This window comes from Elgaria multicarinata, chromosome 8, assembly GCF_023053635.1.
Source record: "Elgaria multicarinata webbii isolate HBS135686 ecotype San Diego chromosome 8, rElgMul1.1.pri, whole genome shotgun sequence".
NCBI classification, from domain to species: domain Eukaryota; kingdom Metazoa; phylum Chordata; class Lepidosauria; order Squamata; family Anguidae; genus Elgaria; species Elgaria multicarinata.
In genome coordinates this window covers 90339668-90364274 of record NC_086178.1, presented here as the reverse complement: position 1 = coordinate 90364274, position 24607 = coordinate 90339668, and the positions used below count along the sequence as shown (strand labels likewise).

The window sequence follows — 24607 nt, the reverse complement described above, 5'->3', positions numbered from 1 at the left end:
TACGTTCATGCCATAGCATGGACAAAAGGCGGGAAGAGACTTAGGCTGCAATCCTATGCACCTGCTTTAAAATAAATCCCACTAAACTCAATGGGACTTACTTCTGAGTAGGATTGCCATGTTAGCGAGCCAGATAACTTTCACATCTCTGCTAGGTATACATTTGCCACCTTTGGAGGGGGGGGGGGCAAGCTTCCTGAGGCACTCACATCACAGACAGAAATTCAACGGGTCAAGCTTCCCCCAGCATGGTATTCAGATAAATTGGGCAGCTTTAGTCGTTGAATTTTAGCCTGTAATACAGATTTTTCAAGTGACAGGAGTCCTGGAAAAGGATGAAAACGTGGCAATGAGTCAGATATTCAACAGGGCTATTACTGCGAAAATTAGTTTTCAATCTGTGTTTCAACGCTAGATGACGATCTTAGTTTTAATAACATAAAATAATTCCATTTTTTCCTTTGTTTTATTTCAGAAATCCCTCGCTGACTATGGCTTCTCTCCAGCGGCTTTTGAAACCACCCCGGTCCCTCTCTCCGTTGCTATGCAACCGCACCCCCACCCCGCGTCTTTCGCTGAGGCCCCTTACGTATTTAGGACGTGCTCGTCCCCGTGCGCCTTTCGAGTACGCGCACGTGTTCTGCAACGTCGTAGTACTACCTACGTTCACAGTGAGGCTTAAACTGTGGTAAGCTGCCAGTGAGCGAGGTAAGGATGTGGGGGCGTTACCGCGGGGAGGAAAGGGAGCCCGGTCATTTCACTTACCCGGGTGCCGCGAAACACGCCAAAATGTCCGTAGCCGATAATCTAGAGCCTTGGTGGGGGGAGGGGGTGATTTACAAAAGGCCGATATTGTTGGGCCTCGTATCTGCATCCCATTGGCGGGGAAGCTCTGCGCATGCGTTTTTCCTTTCGTCTCCCCGCCACGACGCACGCGCAGTAAGTACTTGGGCGTTAGTCGGCCGAATTTACAGTGCACTGCACAGTGGTTGCTACTAGGCTTACGCCCCTTTTCCCTGTGCATTTTTCCCCCTCGGAGAGCTGTCGCAGCACCGTGTTCGTTGAATCTTAGGGCCCAAACCTATGCGGGTTTAGCATCCTATCCAGGTTTAGACAGAAGACCTACTGAGGCATGCTGGGAGTTGTAGGCGTTATGTCTAAACCTGCATAAGATTGCACCCTTAGTCACACACACACAAAACCTAGGAGTGAACGTCATTGAACATAGTGGGAAAACACGCGCCTGGTTGCACAAATGAAGGGGAAAAGTATCTTGTTGGTAGTAGAACTCCTGGGCTTCTCTAGGCTTGCATAGGCGGAATTGGGCGGCCGGGGAGCTTAACCCCGGATGTTTCCCTCTGGGACTGGGGCTCCTGCATCGCAAGCCCAAAACGCCCCTGGGACAGGAAGAAAACGTTCACTCCCCGGCTGTCCCCACAAATCCATCCCGCGAGACGGTGCTGGTTTGGGGCAGGGGGAGGTGTCATTCTCTTAAAGACGGTTGTGATTGCAGCGGCCTATGGGAAAACTACATTGCCCATGATCCACTGGGCTCCGTTGCAAGGGCACAAGAGGGCCATTGTTGGCATTCCTTCCTTGCCTCCTATTGGTTTGGAGGGAGAAGAGGCGGAGTCGATACTGTGATCGACACGCCAGCCTCTTTCTCGTCCTGCTTTTGGCTTACCCCGTCGCTCAGGTAATAAAGCCGCTCACAGTTAGTGCCGTCTTAACGCATGGGCACGCTGGGCAGTTGCCCAGGGCCCCCATGAGCATAGGGGCCCCATGCTAATCTATGCACAGGCCAGAGGCTCATGTTATATTGTCCAAACGTTTGCACTGATTAATCTTTGCTGTACAGCATTTTTTTTAATGTCAAAACAATGGCTTTGTTGGAGGTACCAATAAATCTAAGTTTATTTTATCGATAATTTACATTTTTATTCCTGTGAGTGGTTGTGTAGGCAGGGCCCAGTGCACTGCTTTGCCCGGGGCCCTATAATGCTGTTAAGACAGCCCTGCTCACAGTCCCCAACCCAGCAGCCAAAGAAGAATGTTACACACAAACACACACATTCTCTCATACTGTTTGTACTTTCAGTAGATGTGGATTACAGTCCCCTGTTGGTGTATAAGCTTATTACTTTATTTATTGATGTGTGTGAAGTGAAGAACTTCCCGTTAATATGAGTGCCTTAGCATGTACAGAAAGCCTTTTCTTTAGTCAGTGTAGAAGTACACATGCTCAGAATATTTTATTTAACAGGGTTTGCAAGCTAGTTTTTATTCTCTAACATAACAGGATGGCGTGTACTAGCATTTGCAAAGTGTAGAAGGAGGAACTGCCACTTTACTGACTTTGCATGTATTGTTTGTGTCCTATCATCTCCCTTTATTTCGCTGTCAGTGAAGGATAGTGGATTCTTGATTGTAACCTTACACACACATTTTGGAATAAGCTCTGTTGAACACAGTGGGAGACTTCTTAGTAAGTAAGCATAAGATCTGATTACACCACGTGTTTAATGCTGACATTATTTACAAGTTCCCAGTTCCTTATTTGTGTGAATTTTCACATAGAGCTCAGTCAGTAAACTTAATGAGGACCTAAAGTTTATATGCCCTTGCAACCCAAAATAAACTTTAAGACATCATATTTCTCTGTCATTGAGAGACTGTCCCTTTCAAGTTGAACAATACATCTTTCAACTCAAAACAGTTGTTTTTGAGCAATGTGCATTAAATTGTGATGACCCAGAGGATAATTTCAAATAGAAACAAGGTATGAATCTCATAACAAACTTTGGGCTATCCCAAATAATACACCCACAGATTCTTGAGAATGTCCTATACCAGGTGATATTGAACTGCGTAAATTCCAAAGTGTTCTTTGTTCACAGGGCACTGTCAGTTTTTATTTGCAAATTCAACAAAATAAAAAGGTTGGGGAAAGCAGCAATGAAACAGGAACAAAAACATAACGTAAAAGCATATGTTGAGTTTTTAACTGACCTAGAATAATTTTTAAATAGATAATGTATTAAATCTGTTTTTATGCTTTAAAAAAAATTATATCAGCTTTTAATGTTCAGTGCTTTAATCTTTGTAAACTGCCCAGAGAGCTTCAGCTATGGGGCGGCATATAAATGTAATAAATAATAATAAATAATAACAACAGTATCTATTCACAATGCCATAAAAAAGGAAAAAAAGATTTGATGCTTCTATCTTAAATATATATATTAAGGGTGCAATCCTGTGGGGAACATGGAGGCTTATATCCATTTAATGCAGAGCAAGAGGATTGATGGAGGTGATCTTTGCCTCCATGCGCTGCATTTTAGCTAGATGTGCATCAGGAGTGTAAGGATGGAGGCTGGGGAGGCCAGAGGATTCCTTCTATGGCAGCCTCCCCAGTCTCTTCCCCTTTCTGCCTTTAGAATGATCCGTTTACCTTCCCTTGCTGTCTAGGGGCCATAGGGTTGCTCTCTAATATAAGCAGCCCATATATCTACATAAGCATCTAGATGAAATTGATGGCTGTCGGATATAGGTTCAAATGCAGCAAGAGCAGCAAGATCTTCAAGTCATTGAATGATAAGTGGTGGGTGTTTATCCTTCCGGGCTTGGATGATCCTCTTTACAACTGTCAGGATTCTCAAATTCTAAGTGTTAATCCTCACATCACAGAATTTAAAATGCATGGCTTTTTAAATTATATTCCTGTGAAATTACCACAGATTTTTTAAGAACAAAATGTATACAAGCAATGACTTCCAACCAGAAAGAAGCTACCACAAGGCATGCCCACATTGTATGCCTCTCTCCAGCATCTAGCAGAGTTAGCCAGCTTTTTCTTAAGCCTTTGTGGTGTCCAATATGCGCAATGTGTCAGTTTTTTGTTGATAGTGCCTTGCACCTGAAGAAAGCATTGTGCCAGGTTTCTGAACCAGCCAAACTTTCCATGGAGAAACCTATGTAAATGGTTACAAGTGCTCATCTTACTTTTTTATTTTAAGTTATTTTATTACTAGGGTTACCAAAGTGTTTTGTTGTGTGTTGGTGCCACTTAGCTCAGAGAAAGCTCTGACAGGAGCAGACAGTTACTTTTCCACTGAAACTTGCTCTAAATGGGCATATTTAAATATAAAATGGCACATGTTAATTTGTGTCTTGTGGACCTACCCTATGCCCTGGTTCTTTTTCATGCAAATTTATTTCTTATTGGCCTGAGAGCCTGGACCCTGAGAGTTTTTTTTAGAACATAGCAACAATCCTGTAGGCATACAGAAGCCTGACAGGCCAATCCAATGCAGAGTTGAACTAACCTAAAAGCCCCTTGAAGTCAATGCATAGCTCTGTATTGGATCGGGTTTGCAAATCCTTAGTAAATAAAGATATAAGGTCTGTTTAAAACATGTCAAACACTTCCTGAGTTGCTAATAACAGTTCTTTCCCTCACCTCACCACCTTCCAGAGTTCAGGACTCAAAAAATATAATATTAAAACAGTGGCTTACAGTAGATAGTTGCAGTGACCCAAGGTTTAGTCATTAACACTTCTATCTCACCTTATTGCCCTCATGGAAGGAGATGCTGATCGTCGCAAGTACTGGCTCACAAACAACTGACAGGACAACAGGAAGCTGGCCCAACAGAGGGTGAAAAGAATTCACTGGGGCTGTGATCAGTCAGTTAGGCAAGCCAGACTGTGTACGTAGCAATTGATTTATTCTTGGAACTGTCCTGTGAAGGTCACATTCTAGAGATAATGAATAGCCCAATTAACAAACTAGCTAAACAAAATGTGTGTTCACTTAAAGGGGGGTTGTGCATTTGTATCTATCATGCCAAATTGTGGCCCACCACTATCACCATACAGATAAGTGCCAATTCAAGGTGTTTCCCCCCCTTTCTGGTAACCCCAATAGAGGTGTGACAACACCTAAGAGTACCCACCCCCTGTAGACTGCTCTTGCAAGGTTCCCGACTGCATTGTTTCTCCTGTCCCACAGTTCATGATCTGTAGATCACCCTGACCCTCTGGAGAGGCTTTTCGGGGCTTGCAGGGGGAGATAATTTCACCCATAAACTTGTGTGTGTGTAACTTTCATGCTTCTTGCCTCTTTGCGTGATACTTTCTCTAGTGATTTCATTACATTGTGGATCCCTTCCAGTCATTTTGAGTCCTTGGCCTCAAATTAAGCAAAAGGGGTATGGGTAAAGCACACTCTTAAATTAACAGCAGGGGTTTTACATTTCCTGTATAAGTGGAATGAAGCAACAAAATTAACAACACAATCAAATGCATGTAAGGATGCATTGCATCCTAAAGTTCATAATGGTTTATGCCACAGTAAATTTGTTTTGTCTGTAAAGTGCCACAAAACTTTTTCCCCTGACAGTAAACTACCATTGCATAGCTACCTGTCTGTAACTTGCTTCTATAAAGACCCTGAAAGTTCTTTGATATTATATCTGCAGTGGCTGTGATTAATTGATGCAAGCATATTCAGGTTTCCAGATGTGTCTATAAGCAAGTTGGGTGGAAAGAGGTTGTGGGTATACTGGTGGACTTCTATATACCAGCAGATAGATACTTGAACCACCCAACCCTACCCTAAGAGAGTGAGAGTGCATGCTAAAAAATCCACAAGACAGCTGCTCCAATCTGTACAATAGGGAAGATTCTAGGTTTGTTTGCTTCATAGTATATTTCAAAATCACTGGATGGGTTTACTGATGGTGTTTATTCTGTTGCAATGTAGACATTGAAGCCTTTGTAAAAGAAGGCTGCAGCATGTTTGTCTGGTTTATAGGCCGTCCAGTGGCTCTTGTGTATTTGAGTATTGATAGCTTTGCTAGCATATGCTAGGACAACACAAGAAAATACAAGCTCAAAAAAAGCCCAGTTTTCTTGATTGGATTAATTTACTATTCCCGCTGTGGCAAACACTTGGAAGATGTATTTCCTCCAGCAAACACTTGGATGCCATGCTGAGCCATTGATCAGATAGTCATCCAAGTATGCCTGTAAAATGGGCAACATGGCTCATAACGATGAAGGAAGATGTTCCAGATAATTGTGGTGAATCTGGAATAGATAATGAAAACAGTAGGTATTCAGGGACTAACAGCAATAGCTTTAACTGTGTGTGTGTGCGCTTGTGTTTATTGTTCTACATTAGTGGCTTAAAATGCCATTTCTTTAGGTTGTGGGAGTCGTTAATACAATAAGTTAGCAAGCTCTGCTAAACAGCCTAAGTGTTTTGTAATTTTCTTTAAAAAAAAAAAAAGACGTAACATATAAAGGCACAAACACATGTATCTTGATAACTGTACTAAGGAGATACACCACTTCTAATATCCCCTCCAGCACTTTTTAACACAGGAATTGTGATGAGGAAGTGGCAGACTAGTAGCTTTGCAGATCTAGAAGTGTTTTTGTTTGGAAGGAGGAAGAACTGCTAATCACTTTTACAAGTGATGTCTAAACTGGGCTTTTCATGTCCTGTGTCTGTAAGTGGAATGAAAAAGCTGCGACAATGAGAATTTTCCATTAGAATTAAAAATGTCATTCCTCTGTTTCCTATTTTGTATTCAGACCCAGCCCAAGGCAAGTCACCGCCTGAAGCAGGGATGCACCGCCGCCTCTCTCCCACTTGCTTGCTTTTCTTGGTGCACACATGCAAGTGCACCTCAATAGCCTGCCCGCCAATTAGCTTAATAGTCTTTGTGTGCGCCCACGGACCCATCTCCGTAACGCTCTGCCTGTATGATGTTTTCACCATCAGGAGCTGCATGGTGCTGTCTCATCGGGCAAAGTATCCCAAGAGATCCCAGAAGTTCTGTGACGCCTCACGATACCTGACCTCGTGCAGGCACTGCGCGGCTCCTGAAGGTGTAAACACTGTACAGGCAGGGCATTGTGGAGGTGAGTGCACGTGCAAAGAACAGTAAGTTGGCCAGCAGCCCAGTGGGCAGGACCAGTGAGGCCAGCAAGTTGAGCGGAGTGGAGGGGCTCAAGGGAGCAAGCAGGTCGCTGGTAGGATCAAGAAGCAGCAGGCCCTTTGGAGGGGGAGAGTGTTGCTCTTCCCATACTCCACCACCTGCTGTGCCAGCTTCATTTCGCTTCATGGTAGGGCCGTCCCTGCTTGTATTATAATATTCATAACTCAGCAACTCTTTCAAGCTGGAATAGTGTTCTTCTTATTTGTGTCCCTTGGTGGGTGGATGACATAAAAGTAAAGCAGTTCTAGTAGGCGACTGCATTGCATTTAATTTTTCATATCTATTCCCAATGCCTGGTTTCACAATTCAGCCAATTCAGAAAAGCAGTCATGTTCGTTATTCTATGGTAGTAGAAAGAGACAGAATTCTGTGACATCTTAGGACATCTTCATATTGCCTTTTGTACATGAAAACCGATGTCTCAAGTACAAAAGAAATGGGCATGGCATCTTTTTAGAATGGCACCCACCTGTATAAAGCCAGGATTTTGCCACAAAACACACCCAGGTAGCAACCGGGAAATCCTGGAGCCCCTGGCTCACATGTATTTTGCATTTAAAGGTTCAGGATGTACATTTATAAATGATGTACATTCATTCATATTGCTACTCTGTCTTGGTCGTGAAACTAAATCCAGATCTGGGAGCACGTAACGATATTGTAACTGTGGAGCTAAGATGATGTAGACTCAATGAATGCTTGGATGGGAAACCACTGAAGAAATTTTATTTTGAAATAAAGTTAAAAATACAGGTCACTAAAAGGAACACACATTACAGTCTTTAGTGCATGCTTGTGGGACAGCAAGACTAAAACATGTTAGGAGAAGCTCACTATCACATGCAAGATTGAATATATACATTGCAGCTCGATGAAAGGTAGATTATAAAATAAAATGAAATTATGAAGATGGCTTTGGCCCTGTGATGCCAGAGGACTAGGGATGGTCAGATCTGCCAGGTCTGTTTCCGTGGACTTCCTCCATTTCCAACCACCAACTCGATTCCAGTTCCATGCAGAGTCTTCTTTTTATGGGGGGAAATCCACACTGGGGTTTTTGGGTGTATTTTTTTAAAATGCTCATTTTTTAAAAAATTTACACATTTTTGTAAGCAGCAATGCATTGACTGGTGCATGTTTGTGAGTGTATTGAAATTACATATTTTTCTCCAGGTACTTTTCACATGGCACATTTTGTTGGACACATTTTCCTGTTCCATGTAATGCATCATAACCCTGCAATGTGCAAGCTTCCAAATGTTTTCGATCTGCATCCAGGTGATTCTCACATAGCAACCCTCCACAGAACTCAAAAGCTAGTTTTGGGTGCCGCCATGTGGTGGTATTTTGTGTTGCATTTTGTTTGCGAAAGGAAGTGTGTTGCAAGCAAACGGAGCAGTATACCAATATTGGCACTGTCTCAAATACAGGACGAAGATGATCAAAAGTTGAAAGTTGGGGGTGGCATAGTGTTTGCTAGTGACTAAGTAAATATTTCTGTGCATGCTTGAGAAGTCGGTCATGTTCAGCTTTGTTTGTCTCATAGAAACTGATGTAATTTTCATAGATTTGTCTCCTACTGCTTGACTAATGGGCTTAAAGAAACTTGGAGCCCAAAGGTAAACTGCCTGATTTCTATAGTTTATACTTGCTTTTTAAAAGCAGAATATCCCTCTGGATATTCCTCAGGCAGTATTTTAAGACAAATATATTTTGATTTATTTATTTTTTACAAAAACAACAACCTTCAGGCCAATCCTCATCTATCCCATGCAGTATTAGCCCACCAGCCTTTGGTTAAATGTGCATAGTGCCACGCGTACTGCAACACGTCCAGCTGTTATCTTTGGTGGCAGTCTTGTCTACATGTCCCATAGAGCAATCCAGCAGCTCCGCTCTTCTCCAGAGCCCCAACGGGCAGCTTGCTCGTTCTCAGGTTGGCTGGGTGGAGGTGGGTGTGAACCGTGTCATCAGTTTATTCTCTAAATACCTGGTTTGATGGAGAGTCTTTATGTTCTAAAGTTTGCAACACGGAATGGGATTTAATCTATTCTCAGTTTGTCAACCTTGGGATGCTTGGCCACAGTCTGCACCGCAGAAGGATTCATTTCTCTTAGTATGGTGGCCAATTGCCATTGGAAGAATGCACGGCACTACCACAGTTATATCAAATCTGGTTGTGAATTAATCACCTTGATGCATTTTCTATTGTGATGTTATCTGTGGTGTCTGAAGTTATATGATCTTGATGCAAGAGGCACATAAGCTGCAGTCTCTCTCTCTAGTAACATGTGGTTTAGCTTTAGTATAAATTGAGCTTTCATTGGGTTCGTTGTGTCCGAAACAATGCTGCGGTCTTAACCCAGACGCTTTGCCAGGTCACAGAAGCCTCCAGCTTTGATCTGGTGAATACTGAGTTAGACAAGTTAACTAAATTCTGGTTTGATATACTGTGCCTCTTTTAACTCCTGATACATCTCAATTGTATAATCCAGCCTTCTTCAACCAGGCGTCCTCCAGATGTGTAGGGTGCAACTCCCATCATCCATGCTCACAGGGCATGATGGGAGTTATAGGCCAAGATACGTGGAGGGCAACTGGTTGAGAAATGCTAGTATATTGGGGGTGGGGGGAGTTGTCAGTTCTGGCTGAAAGCTACATTGCAATTACATGGACTGTATTCTCCTAAACACAGACTTAGCAGCAAGTCTTACTGATAGAGATTTATATAAGACTGTGGTGATGCCAGCTCTGAAACGTATTTCCAGTGTCTCTCCATCCCCATTCCAATAACTGCAGGCATCTAGGTTCCATGAGTTTACTTAGAAGCAGATTTGTAATTTAATTTGAGATGTGGGCAGAAGTAGGCCTGGGACAGACATGACAATGTTCCTTCCAGTCGAGAAACCAGGGCCAAGCCAGTGCTATGCATTTAAAGACTGGTCACTTCAGTAGCTCAATTACGCTCTCCCCTGCTGAAACAAATCTGGTTTGCATTAAGCCAAGCCCACAATAATGAATTCCATTAACCTGGGTATGTCTGTCCTCCAACAACCACTGTCCAAACAAAATACCATCTTTTCCAATTACTCGGCTGTGTGCAACTAAATTCCTCCCAGTGATCGCCCCATATGATGCCAATTGAGTAACAGCACAAGCATGAAGCAATAAAAGATGCAGATACACACGTAAAATAAGTGTTTTGAAATAAATTGCTTAGCGATTGACTAGTCACAAATAGCCCATTTGAGTCCGCAGTATGCAGAATGGTTTTTTTTATAAGCCTGCTAGCCATTTATATATATATGAACCCAGATCTGTTGTTGTTGTTATTATTATTGTTATTATTATTATTGTTGTTGTTGTTGTTTGTATCCCGCCTTTTGCCCAATGCTGGCCCTCAAGGCAGCTTTACAAAATTAACACATACACAGTTAAAAGCTATAAATAGAAATATACAAAAGTTTAAAATATAGTTAAATAGGTTTCAATATTAAAACATTTAAAATATTTAAAACAGTGTTGTTTGAGTGAATTTTTCTCTTAATTTGATTTTATCTCTCTCCTGCATTTAGGTTCAGACTGAGCAAAATGGCCGCCTCATCTTCGTCTTCTTCAGCTGGTGGAGTTAGTGGAAGCTCTGTAACTGGATCTGGGTTCAGCGTGTCAGACCTTGCCACGCCACGAAAAGCTCTCTTTACTTACCCCAAAGGAGCTGGGGAAATGTTAGAAGGTAATTGCTCTTCATAGCTTTGTCACCTGAGTTGAGCCAGTATAGAGAATTGCTAAACCTGGGGTCTCCAACTTGGTGCCCATGAGCTCCAACATTCCCTTGGCTGCTGCTTTTGGCATCTGCCAGGTCTTTCCTGATTTTTATTTTCTTCGTTGTTGTTTTTACAAAATGTATGAGGAGGCTGGCATGCTGCAAAGCAAATTCCTGCCCTCCAGCACCATCTTTATTTGTGTTCAAAAGAGGGCTTTGGAGCTCAGCCCCTCTCCTCTGCTTTGTACTTCGGTTCTTGGGAAGGTTACTTTTTCTTCTAGTCTCACAACTTTGCTTTTCAGAAAATGAGTGTTTCATGACTGGCCACACCCACAGTAACAACCATTTTATAAATTTGCAAGCCCTACCCCATGGTAGCCATTTTGTCAGAGTGCCCACAATACTCAAAATTCCAAATGTGCCCAGCAAACATGGAGGAGTTTACTTCTGAGTATAGTTGGCTTAGGATTGCTCTGGACGGAGTCTATTCTTGTGTTGTGTTGTGACCATTTAGCATCTATTTAACTGGCATAACTATTGAGTTTATTACAGTGACCCATATTGATTCCAGGCACCAGTCTGCCAATGGTGCAGCAGAGAAGAATCTAATCTATTGGGGTTTGGAATGTACATGATGCATGTTTGGCTCCTTGTCCCAAGATTCACTCCGGTTAATTATAGAGCATGTTCACAGATACTTAAGAGTTGCCAGGTATTAACTAGGAGACTGTCTGTCTCAAAGCCTCTGAGCTCTTAAAAAGAGAGTATGCAATCACAGCACCTTATGCCCAAGTAGTCCCTTGACCCATCTTCCACTCCTGCCTTCTGTATCAAGCAGAACTAGTTGTACACCACAGCAGGCAAGTAGGAAGGATGAGTAAAAGGACAAAGTTGTAGGCAGCGTCCCTGCCAAGCTCTTAAACAGACCCACAGATTTTCAGGTTAGCATCTGGTAATCCTATCACTGATAGCTCTCAAGAAATGGTTCCCATTTTGCCTTGGTGATTCTTAGACTTCTTTTGGTTTCTCCGTCCCTCTAAGAACATAAGCAGAGCCATCCTGGATCAGACCAAGGGTCCATCCCCTCCAGCATCTGTTCACACAGTGGCCAACTAGCTGCCTGTTGGAAAGCCACAAGTAAGACAGGAGTGCAACAGCACCCTCCTGCCCATGTTTCTCTGCAACTGGTGTCCATAGGCATACCGTCTCTGATACTGGACATAGCATATAGCCATCAAGGCCAGTAGCCATTGATAGCCTTCTCCTCCAGGAATTTTTCTAGCCCCTTTTAAAGCCATCCAAATTGGTGGCCATCACTATGTCTTGTGGTATGAACGCCATAGTTTAATAACGTGCTGTGAGAAGAAGTACTTCCTTTTTTCTGTCCTGAATCAACTTCATGGGATGACCCCGGATTCTAATATTATGAGAGAGGAAGAAAAATGTCTCCCTATCCACATTCTCCACACCATGCATAATTGTGTACACCTCTATCATTTTTCCCCTTACTTGACTTTTTCCAAGCTAAATAATCCCAGCTGTTTTCGCTTCCCTCATCCCGGAGTTTCTCCAGCCTCTTGAACATCCCTTCCTCTTGCTTGCATTTTGCCTCCTTTCCCTACTTAATGCTTGAGTTCTCAAATGAAGGAGAAAAAACATCTCTCTTTTTCCTCAATGCAAACTTCAAGCAGCTTTGAGATACTCGTGGGGAAATAAACTTTGGCTTTGATTGAAACTCAGATTTTATTTCTTTCTTGGCTAGCACGTTAGACTGTCAGTACAACAACACAGAGATTAGATGCAATGTGTGATATGTTCTGTTTTATCCTTACAGTTTGATGGGTGACCTGCTCATTAAGATTGAGGTGGTAGCTACCTAGAAATGTAGAGAGGAATCCTCTGCCCATCAGACAGCATCTGGGCAGGCATAGGATAGTTTGGTTTCCTGGCTCCGAGCTCACATACAGGACTTCAAACTTGGAGACAGGAAACCATGCTCCTCCCCCCCTCCCCCTTGTAGTTGGTGTGGAGAGAACCGTACCGGCTCCCTCTCCACATTCGGAAAACAGAGATAGAGATGGGGGGAAAGGGGTGTTCCTGGAGGCAGAGAGGGAAGGTGACTGGAGCATCTGTGTTATGCCATTTCTTACGGCTTCCCCACCCTCCTTCCCTTTCCCTCTGAGGTGCCGCTCCTAGACAGCCGAAATTGCCCATCTAGCAGAAATGTAGAGCAGCTTGAGCACAGCGCCCTCGTCCCTCCCTGCATTGGATTAACTGGATAGAATTGTGCCCTTATAGAATTTTTTTTTGAACATAGTTTGCACTTTCCCCATTGTCTCAAGATAGAGAGACGGGAGCCTTCTTGCATTTATGTTGGATGGGGAATGGCTCTGAATTGCATAATTGCTCTTGCATATTAAAAAATAAATCATTGTATGCTTACTGATACAACTGCCATAACTGGCTTCTTTGGGAGGTGTTGCCTCTGCTCTCTTACCCCTTGTGGGATGGTGTAGCCTGCTCCTGCTTGTGCTATACCATTTATGCGAGCATTGGTGCTCTCAAGCGGTCTTCACTATACTGGATAAAATTCACAAGCAATATCAGTAACAGATATAGGATCTATATCTGCTAAAAATAGCAAGTCTCCAGTTGTGAGACTTGAATTTCAAGTGCCCTTAATTTTTTGCATTTAGCAACATCTCATAGGCATACTCATCACTAGGTGACTTGGTTGAAATCATCCTCACCCCTGCGTTACTCTCTGAGTACAGGAGTAAAAACTAAAATGCACTGAAACACCATAGGGCATAAGCATCTTTTTGTTCACGAAGAAATTGCTTTGGAAAGATTTGTCATCACTTGGCCAAATGTTTTTCCAACCAGGAAGGCTAGAAATTTACTTTAAAAAAAGGAAAAAAAGAATGTTATGATGTGGGTACTTATTTATTTATTTTTTTAAAACATTTGTATCCCGCCCGACATCATTAGGCTCTCAGGGTGACGTACTGCTCCTTTATGAGACGTTGCAGCATGATTGGGCCACGTTGATTTCACTATTCAAAGCTGCTGTTTCCTTTCCTGCTTTCATTAGAGGTAGTTGCATTTCATTAAGAGTTTAAGCAAAATTTGTGTGTGTGGGGGGGGGGGGGGAAGATTCCCGTGTACATGCATACTCTGCCAGTACTTTGCATGACTACGCTAGGCTGCGCGAATTATATACTGTGTCACAATGCTGATTTTTATATATTTATACATACACACACATCTGTATGCCAAACTGTTGGATTAATTAACATTAACTACTAGTTCTCAAGCTTAATGAGCCCATAGAACCAATTAAAATATGGAAGTTACTTTGGAGGTACTGAGAGAAGGAATGTTGTTGTTGTTGTTTTAAGTCACCTGTGAGTTTAAACTGTATTGCATTTGGACTTTATAAAATTTGTTTATTTATTCATTTTATTTAAAACATTTTATAACCCTGTTCTCTCAGGCATAAGATGATTAACAAACAAGGCAAGCCCTGTCTACAGGCTTACAAACTAAAAGGCAGGACAAGAACAAAACAGGAGTGGGAGGGAAGAGGAAAACAAGCACCAGTTGTTAAAGTTACAAAGTCCTTATAATGACCGTCTTGAATGGAAACAGTCCAGAGATTGCTTGGGGGGACAAGAATGCTATCCCAATCTATTAGCTGATGCATGGGATACAATCCAGCAGGCATTTCGACTGTGTTGCTTGGAGGCATTTCAGTGGGCCTTACACCAGACGGATTGCTCACATAGAAAGAGAAGTATATATCTGGCTCCAGCACAACTAGGAACACTTAATATCTCTAAAGCAGCTGCCATTTTATTGGCCGCATCGTTACTGCAGTAAAGACAGTCCTAGTTGGAGGGAAGGTGCACCAGTTGGACTCTGATATTCTTCTAACTCTTAATTATAAATCAGTCACTGCCTCACCTAGAATTGCTGGCAGGATTTCCTTATCGAAGTGACCCGGTTATCTCCATTTATCAATTTTGGCAGCCTTCAGGGCATGATGAGGCAGTGGTGTCTGTTACTCTGTAACCTACCTTTCTGAGGGGCACTAGAATCTTGATTCTTCAGAGCGCATACAATAATTGAAGATAATTTATTGCTCTTGTTTTTATTGTGCACATCATCTATTTTAAAACTGCCTTGAGAAAGTTTCTTTGAAGGGCAAGGTAGATAGAAATAGCTTTAAATAATGGGCAGAAGCTAGAACTAGGTGCTCATTAGGAGTTGTTGAGTGAGTAGCTGAAAGAGGGTGCTTCCACCTAGATTCTCTTTCATTCTGCATGTTCTAGCCTCGTTCTCTGATTAGTAGACTCATTGTTGTCAATGTTTGGAGATTCACCTGAGTGGGGAAATAATGGAGTCATGGGCAATGATACTTGTTCATCCAGTGCAGAGTTGTATTGGAATTCTATCTCTGCTGTCCTGTTTGGTGTGCCTTGGACCTGATTTTGCAAGGAAGGCTGAGTTGTGAGTGTTTGGCCGGCAGCTCCTATTAGTGGACTGGAGTGTTGGCTGTTTCTCGACAAGGGTGGCTGTGTTCCCCATCTCCTTCCTTGGTGTGCGGTGAGAGCTTGTGGCCAAACTACTTTCAAAAATTTCCTCTGTTTTAACGAAACAACAAAAAACACCATACCATCTGGCAAGGAGGAAGGCTGTTTGAGAAGCAGAAGTTCAAAGCACTCCTTAGAAAAGCAAAACTGGTTGCACAGTGCTTTGGATCCTGGCCCTAAATGATCCCTTTGCCAGTGGTTCTTTTGATGCTCACTTTGCCTTCAAGTTAATGGATATATTTGTTATCATAAGTATTTCACTTACTTGAAAAGTATAATATGACTATGTATGATGGCAGGCCATTGCTCCTAGACGTGATGTGGAAAATTCCAGGTTATTTCCTATCCGGAGAAATCTAGCTTTAAGAGAGTTTAATTACAGATTGTTCTGCACAGACATAAATGCCAAGACAGCTTTTGCTGTACAGTATGCATGGTGGGTGGGGTTTTTTCAGCAAACAAGGAAGAACTTCATTACCTTCAAAGAAGAAAAGGAATGTTAAAAGATTGACTAAAATTGATTTGTGAGCCAAGTGCTCCTCTCTGCTTGGTTGGTGCCTACCATTCTGGCATGAAAATGTGCACTGAGCTTGTCAGTTGTGCTTTGCAAAGACCTTAAATTCATCCTATGTCCTATGACAACAGGATTGGGAAAAATAGTGGGTGTGATCCACCGGAACATAAGCATGTCCAAGCCCCCTAAAACAATTGGACTTCAAGAAGCTTAAGCATGCTTGAGTTGCACCCAGTGATGACCTTAGGTGGCTAATCCTACATTACTAAACTTTAATGCCTGTGCAGCTTTACTCGGCTAAGTTATGGAAGTGCAGTCTGGCAGAAGCAAGATGCTTGTCCTTCAAAGGTCACTTAGTCCTTTGTGCCTTTTGTAGTCTTAAGTGCATCATCTGTCTCAGCTGTGACTCGATCGTGTTGCTGAATTCTTTCAGTCTGCATATTGGAAGTTGGCGCTACGTAAGTCTTTCAGTCTGCATATTGGAAGTCCAGGGGTGGGAAACCACCAATTCATGGGCCAGATGCAACCCACAGGCCTTCTTCAACCAGTCCACAGGGTCTCCCTTTCTCACCCCCCCCCCACTGCAGCAATCATTTTTGAAATGGGGCAATTTGGGAGGTGGGAGGGAAGGGTTAACCCTCCCTGTATGGTATGACCACCCCTCAATCCTGCCACCCCCTGCAGAAATTTGGCTGGAGTGGCGAGTCTTCCATTGAAGCTGGTGTGTATTGTGGGTGAAGGGTAGCCCTACCCATTCTAGCTGTAGTCCTGCCCGTGTTTTATGTTTGGCATGAGGCCCCTGCAAGGATAACCACAAGGAATGCAGTCCTTGGGCCCCAAAAAAGTCTAGTCTTTTAGGAGAAAAATGTTGACATCTCACTTTCTTTAACATTTTCACCAAATGGGAGGAAGTCTCCAAAACGGGTGCCTGCAAAAATATGTGGGGTGCAATTTTGCTCTCCCTCCCAATACAACGTAACATGCAGAGCTGCCCCTCCAGAGCCAGCTCTTTATTTATTTATTTATATCCCACCTTTCCCCCCTCCAAGGAACCCAAGGTGGCATACATAATCCTCCTCTCCATTTTATCCTCACAACAACCCTGTGAGGTTGGTTGGGCTGAGAGGCATTGACTGGCCCAAAGTCACCCTGTGCGTTTCAATGGCTGAGTGGGGACTAGAACCCGGATCTCCTGATTCCCAGTCCAACCCTTTAGCCACTACACTACACTTTTACCCCATTAGAAAACTATTGTATGTGGAAACATTGCGCTAATGCCATTTATTACCAAGGCAAGGCGTTTCCAAGCCTCTCTTGGAGCATCCAGCAATTTGTTTTTCTCCGGCCGTTCAGCACATGGTCTTCTTCTGAGAAAAAGCAGAACATTTAACATGCCCTGTATGTACAGGTCAAATGGGGTTATGCTGGTAGCGTCTGAAATATTATGTGTTAGACCAGTGGTTCTCAACCTTCCTAATGCCGCGACCCTTTAATACAGTTCCTCATGTTGTGGTGACCCCCAACCATAAAATTATTTTCGTTGCTACTTCACAACTGTAATTTTGCTACTGTTATGAATTGTAATATAAATATCTGATAACATAGCAGCTGCTTTCTACACAGTAGCTGCTCTATACACATGTGTGACTGGTCCGCATAAGTACATTATGGAGCCAACGCTGTCATATACACCTGTATTTGTACGGGGTGTATGTGATAGGGTTGGCGCGATGATGTCATCACGCCGGGCACTCGTATGTGGGCGTATCTGCATGTGGGCGGACCCTCCTGGAGACAGATAGAGGAGCGGTGTCTCGGTTCCTAAGACCATCGGAAATATGTGTTTTCCGATGGTCTTAGGCGACCCCTGTGAAAGGGTCGTTTGACCCCCAAAGGGGTCGCGACCCACAGGTTGAGAACCGCTGTGTTAGACGCTCCTTTGTGGGCTGAATAAGCCATAAGCCAATTTTTTCATATAACTGTTAGCAGAATTATGAAAGTTTGTGGATGACCTGAATTAGGGTGCTACAGACAAATTCCTATGCTGAACCATTTCTCATATCCCACAGGCACAAAGCAGGAATGAGCCAGGTCCATAATGCCACCAAAGGGTGCAGAGCAGAGGTTGCGGAGATGACTCTTGTAAAGTGCCTCAGCTGCACACTACTGTGGAGGGCAACACACTAATAATACATGGGGTGCAACTGAGGCACTAGCTTATTTTATTTATGTTAAAAGAACTCTTCATTCAGATTGCAGTAAAACACTGCAGCAGTCACCAGGTGTGTTGAGGTTGTTGTTTTTTTAAAAAAAGATTGTTTCATCTAATTCACTCTAAAAAGAGTGGCTGCCGCCCTTCTTAAGAGGAAACTATTTGCAGACTTCACACGTCCACTAGTTGAAATCCTTCTTCTGCTCTCCAGCCGTAATCTATTAGTGGCCTGCTTTATAGCCATTTGTTCTGGTATCTCCATTCTGTCTCCTTTGGTGTAAATAGAGTGCAGTCATTTCCCCGCTTAGCCTCCCCCCGCCCCCCAAGCTAAACAAGCCATCACATCATGCGTGGCTGCACTCTTTTCTGCCCTGAAATCTGAAAATGCAGTTTCTGTCAAATCACTCTTAGACCTGATGGTCCCTACAGGTGGCTACATAACAGTCTTTTATGTGACCCACACCCCAATCTCAATCACCCCATTTGTTGTGGTGAATGGCTCTTCTTCCAGGGCAGGTTCTAGGGATATCTGGGTGGTCTTGTGCGAGTGGAGCCGGAGAAAGCCAGTGCCAGCTCTTCACTTATTCATTTTATTTATTTATTTATTTATTTACAATATTTATATACCGCTCCCCACTGAAAATTTTGGAGCGGTGTACAAGATAAAGTAAAATAAAAACAGAATAAAACACTTTAAAATAGATTTTAAAAGATGCAAAATGTACAGTAAACCGTTGCTAGTCATTAAGGAAAGGCTTCCTGGAATAATGACGCTTTCAGGAGGCGCCAAAAGGAATACAAAGTTGGTGCCTGCCTGACCTCCAGAGGCAGGGAATTCCATAGGAGGGGGGCCACCACGCTGAAGGCTCTTCCCCTGGTGGACTCCAATCGGAGGATGGGTCTATGTGGAACCACCAGGAGCATGGCCTCAGATGACCTCAGTGACCGGGCAGGTTGGTAGGGGAGAAGGTGCTCTCTCAGGTATCCTGGTCCCAAGTTGTTTAGGGCTTTGTACACAAGTGCAAGAACCTTAAACCTGGCCCGGTAGCAAATTGGCAGCCAGTGCAGTTCCCTCAGCAGAGGACTTACATGCTGGAAAGGAGCAGCTCCAGACAACAGCCGAGCTGCAGCGTTCTGCACCAGCTCCAGCTTCCGGAGCAGCTTTAAGGGCAGCCCTACATAGAGCGCATTGCAGTAATCCAATCTTGAGGTTACCAATGCCTGTTACTTGAGATTACCCTTACTGCTTGCAAGGAGTCATGTGGCTGTTGTTCGTCTTTTTTTGTCTTTTTTTGCATAGCCACCTATTTTTTTGAGAATCTCATAATGAAAGGGTAGGAGACAGTCTGTATTTGACAAAAAAACTATCCCAGGGAACTTCAGTTGTCAGTCAGTTTAGAAATATAAGCAATAAATAAGAGATTTGATCAACTAACTTTTATCATGTGGACATGAACTGGAGCTAATGAATGGCTGCTGTTGCAACTGTTTCCATTCACAGATAAATTGTGCCCTGAGATGCTTGAGTAATGCGTGTTGTCATATTCCTCTACGTTGCTCTCGGCAAGGCAAGGTGTGTTCTTCGCCATTATGAATGAGTCACCCATAGCCTTCCTAAATAGCCATTCCTGGGAGAACGGATTTTCTTCAAGGCTTTGGGTTAAGATTTGTCTCCAATTTCTCAGTCTGTTCTTGGGCGCCGACACAGTGCTCAGTCTTGCACAGCGGCATTGAAGACCTCTTGAATCTCAATTGAAATAGCAGGGCCTCTGTGACACTTCCAGGAAACCAATGAATTACTTTCCTCCAAGGGTGAAATCCATTGACGCTTCATAAGTTAAGAGGGTTGAATTGAAGTCATTTATCATTTTAAATACACACGGTAGCCAGGAACTAGTTTTCTTCACATCGTCATTCATAGATGTTGGGTGCGATCCTGATGTGTGTGTTGCCCACAAGCCAGCATTACATGTAGCCCTTTGGGCCAAAAAGCTTTTGCTCATGTACTGTACGGAAAAGCTGACGCGCCTGTAAGGTACTTTTAGCTAACTTACTTTATTTATTTATTTATTACATTTTTACACCGCCCAATAGCCGAAGCTCTCTGGGCAGTTGTACCGTTGTTCCTAAGTTCTTCTTGGGAATTGTGGAGGCACTGGAGGTGTTTGATGTTTTAGGCCTCTCCTGAATCCACTAGATGTCCCGGCTGCTGCTTTCTTCTTGCTTTGTGGGCCTTCGATTACCGATTGCTGGAAGCAGTGCCTGCTCCAGGTTTTCTAGGGTCCTTGGACAACAACCTGTTATTGCTCCTCCTCTTCTCTCTCACCGTTGCTCCTGCTTGCTTGCTTGACAGGCAGAGAGCAAGTGAGCAAGGAAGCAGGATCATCTCCTCCTTCTCACTATCACTGTTATCTGGGCCAGGGCAAGAGACAGGTGAAGAAGCCCTTTGCAGTGGTGAAGAAGAGAAGCAACTCCACTAGGCCCACCTGGGTATGGGCCCTGGCCACGCCTATTCTTAAAGCCAGCCCTGGCTGGAGGACAAAGAATGGCAGCATTGGAGGGGAATGGGGTGTGTGTATGACAACGATGGCTTTCTTGTGTGGCTAGTGGGCTTCCCAGAGGCATCTAGCAGGTTACTGTTGTGAACAGGATGCTGGCTTAGAGGGACTTTCGGTCTGATTCAGTAGGGCTCTTAGGAAGTCTTGCAAGCAGTTTGTTCATATTTTTGTTTCATTACTTCATGACTCCAAATCGCAGGTTGGCTTGAATCCTTGGTACACAAACAAAGCTATTGTTCTCAGCTGCACAGTTAGATGGACATAGGGAGGCCATGGTGCAATGAACTTTACTATTTTTCAAAAGGAAACCCTATTGGCTCCAGGCACTGCCACCAAGGCCACTTGGGGGCCGGCACAATCACTCTTTGCTGTTTGGCCCCCTCACCCAGCATAGCTAATAGGCTGATTGCTCCTGGATTCTCCTCTAGTCCCCCCCCCCCATGAAGACACTTTACAGTTGACAAGCAGCAGGACTCCTGACTCTCCAATCACGAAACCTCTTCTGGTAGCCCAGATCACAGCAGCTGGCCCACTGCTTAAGCAAATAAGTAGGCAAATTTAGAGACCTCCTGCTGAGAGTGAGCAGCTTCTGCAAAAATGAGGAAGTGAATGAATGAGAGAGAGAAGGAGAGCTGCACTTGAGTTGATCAGGAGCTCCCAGGGTCCCTCAGGCCTTAGAGTGAAGAACACTGCCATAGGGACCTTTTCAGCATCATAACAATCTTAGGCTAGGCTAAATTGTCTCCCTTTTCTGATTACAGATGGCTCTGAGCGATTCCTCTGTGAATCCGTTTTCAGCTACCAGGTTGCATCCACACTAAAACAAGTGAAACATGGTGAGTATTCCGGCACAGTATAACGTGTCAAGGGATGTATTCACAGTAGAGATTGCATAAATACCTGGTGAGTGCCTTACTGTGAAGGCCAAAAGCAAAAAAAGAAGAAAAATAATAATAGAATAGTAATCTAGTTGCTCTCTAATGAACTTATTGACACAATGTTATGTTCTATAACTGGAAAACCAATGTTTTATCTATGCAGTCTACTTAGTGGGGAGATACATTCTATAACCTCCATTACTTTATCTTTTATTATATGCATAACATAGAAGACCAGCTCTGCCCCCCCCCTTGCATTGGCTGCCTGAAAGTTCCCAATAAACATTCCCAATAAACATTCTGGCCAGATGGTTTATATCTGATCTCTCCTCCTCCCTGGCTTACATGGTATATTGGAGATCAGTTGTTGATTCTGTGCCATCGAGATGGAAGAGGTCTGTATAAGTTGCCTTTATAGTTTTGTGGGAAACGTTGACTGCCAGCAGATTAGATTAATTCTTTGTGTATGAAATAAGATTGCTCACTGTTCCAGCCATATTCTGAGACCCAAGAGTTCAGACAAGAGTCCTTCAGATGCAGTAATCGATCAAAGTAGATTGTACATCATTAGATGACTGAAGTTAGAGCCACTTGCAAATCTTCATCTTTACAGCACAAAAGCAGTTTTGTTGCTGTCTACTTCCTGGGCCTAGTGAATTGTTTCTGATTAATATTCCTTAAATGTATTAAGTATTTATTATTAAATGATTCGAGGCTATTGTAGCACAGAGGGGTGGAAGATCTTCAAAACTTAAGCAGTTTCCACCTTCTTCTGAGATTGAGTCTCCCATAATTACATAGGGTAGAAGTAGAAGATCAGGATAGGTGTGAATTTTACATGTGAATAACAATAAGGAAACAGCAAAGCGTAGTAGTTATTATACAAATTTATAAAACATACCTTAAAATTGCATTCCAGAAGGTGCAAGTAACAAGTTTTGACTTGTTAGTCTTCCTCCGTGCTGTGTCGAAATGCATTTGGCGAACAAGAACGTCAAAAATTCACAGTATACCTTTGTAATCTGATACTTCACAGGATTCAGACGTGATCTGCCTGTCTGTATATTTTCAAATAGTGGAGATACATATTGGTTTTACTCATATCTATTGTTATACAATTTTAGCATTGATTTTTTAAAAATATATATATAAAAGTTTTGCAGTGCTTTAGGTATATAGCACCTTTTTGCATCTTTTGTTGTCTTATTTTATAGTGCTTTTAGTGCATAGTACTACCTTGTATTAGCTTAACAGCCTTCCTCAACCTGGGGCGCTCCAGATGTGTTGGACTGCACCTCCCAGAATGCCCCAGCCAGAGCTTGCTGGGGCATTCTGGGAGTTGTAGTCCAACACATCTGGAGCGCCCCAGGTTGAGGAAGGCTGGATTAGCACCTTCTGAGGTGCAATTTGAAGATACGTTTTACAAATTTGTATAATGATTAATACAGTTTGTTGTATTCTTATTGTTATTCTTGTATAAAATTTCCACATACCCTGATCTTGTGCTTCTACCTGTTTTTTATTGGTCAAAATGTCATCCTCTTTGCTCAGTCTCCCAAAATTAGTGTTCAGATGGCAGTGGACACATAATTAGGAAACCTTGGTAGTTAGGCTTTATGTTTGGGGATAGAAACTGAGGTCAAAATTTCCCCCATCCCCCAAAGATCAGAATGGCAAGTTATTTTGGTAGTGTGTGGTATGGCTCTCTTACTCGAGCTGTCTGGGTCTATATGCTATTGAGCACTTTGGTGTGATATATCTGTTTTTAAATATGCCACACTGTCCTTATGATTATGTGGGCTATTCTGCATGAAGCAAATGTGAGGGGTGATCCTGCTTTGGTTTTTTTCTATCTGTAGAAGACAAGAAGGAAAGCAATCTCATACAGCAGAAAGTAGTTTGATTGTCAAGGATTTCTGACTGCCAGTAGTTTAACAATAGCAACAACAAAACGCCTCCTCTCCCCTTTTTTAACTCTTGAAATGACAAATGTTAATGCAGACTTCCCCAGCCTGGTGCCCTCTAGATGTGTTGGACTACAATTTCATCATCTCAGCACCAATTGGACCTACTAGCTGGGTATGATGGAAGTTGTAGTCCCACACATCTGGAGGGTACTAGGTTGGGAAGGCTGTGTTAAGGTAATTAATTTATTTTTGTGAGGAAGGACTGTGAGCTCAGTTCAGTTCTCATCCTCAAAACAAAATTCCTGGGCTCAGAATTGTCTCTTTTTAAATTGTAGTCCTTTGGGGATCTTAGGGTTCTGAGGAACTTTCTTGTAACTGATGAAAGAATTGCCTGCTGCAAAGTTCTATTCATGGCTGTTGGTGTGTTTCATTTAAAAGGCTTCATTGAAAGTTGATTGCAAATCACACTTATTTTTCCCCCCTGCAGATCAGCAAGTTGCACGAATGGAAAAACTCGCTGGTTTAGTTGAAGAACTGGAAGCAGACGAGTGGAGGTACAAGCCCATCGAACAGCTGCTGGGATTCACTCCTTCATTGGGTTGAAAGCTTGTAGTTTGTTGGAGTGGAAAGATAAAACACTTGCACAACTCTATTTTAAAACATTTTGTGGTTTTTACACTGCACGCCCCCAGTATAATAAATAACAGTCCATAGCTGGTGTTTCTCTTACCAGATCCAGTATATTGTGGTAAGACCATGATTTGTAAACCTTTTCAATTTTCCAGCAGCCTGGACAACTTGTTTCAGGAGGGCGTGATTTCTGTAACTATGGAGATGCAATCAGTTTTCAGAGAAGAACCTGTTTGCTTCAAGGGGAAGGAATGGTTACTTAAACTTGTAACCCTTTATGGTGACCTTGGAGGATGTATGCTGAAAGCTGGCCGGGTAATTGGACCCTTGTTAGTATTCATGTTAAACTCCTGGAGGGCAGAGTAAAAAGCATAAGGCTTTGGCTTTAAGCGGTTCCTTTGAAGATGGATGTGATAAAACAATAAGACGTGGTTGCTTGAAGGGCAGAAGAATGTTAACTGTTTCCTGTCTTTTAGATATCCTGATTTTTGCTGAGTCTCCTGTTTTCTCAGCTGTTTTGCTATTAACTGTACATGGAAATAT

The 24607-nt window shown here is 43.0% G+C and overlaps 2 protein-coding genes across 4 annotated transcripts in view; one reads left to right on the top strand and one right to left on the bottom strand.

The window, feature by feature from the left end:
* The window catches only part of ASCC1 (activating signal cointegrator 1 complex subunit 1), a 73069-nt gene extending 72224 nt beyond the window's left edge, over nt 1-845 (bottom strand). For both annotated transcript variants that reach the window (XM_063132989.1, XM_063132987.1), the window contains exon 1: nt 766-845. The gene's annotated coding sequence lies outside the window, so the exon portion shown is untranslated. The remainder of the gene's footprint in view (nt 1-765) is intronic.
* ANAPC16 (anaphase promoting complex subunit 16) lies at nt 623-24086 on the top strand. 2 transcript variants are annotated; one of them, XM_063132992.1, is made up of 4 exons: nt 623-708; nt 10583-10740; nt 21411-21485; nt 23922-24086. In XM_063132992.1, exons 2-4 carry the CDS (start codon nt 10599-10601, stop codon nt 24035-24037), a joined length of 333 nt encoding a protein of 110 aa, XP_062989062.1. In that variant the 5' UTR covers nt 623-708; nt 10583-10598; the 3' UTR covers nt 24038-24086. The 2 variants fall into 2 exon arrangements, with proteins under 2 accessions (XP_062989062.1, XP_062989061.1); XM_063132991.1 differs by having other exon boundaries at nt 660-716.
* Nucleotides 24087-24607: the final 521 nt, after the last annotated feature.

Excerpts from the sequence above, each read along its gene's own strand:
- ANAPC16 (XM_063132991.1), top strand. Across the intron at positions 10,741-21,410 it reads AGCTGGGGAAATGTTAGAAG|ATGGCTCTGAGCGATTCCTC; the intron begins GTAATTGCTCTT and ends TTCTGATTACAG. Across the intron at positions 21,486-23,921 it reads ACTAAAACAAGTGAAACATG|ATCAGCAAGTTGCACGAATG; the intron begins GTGAGTATTCCG and ends TCCCCCCTGCAG.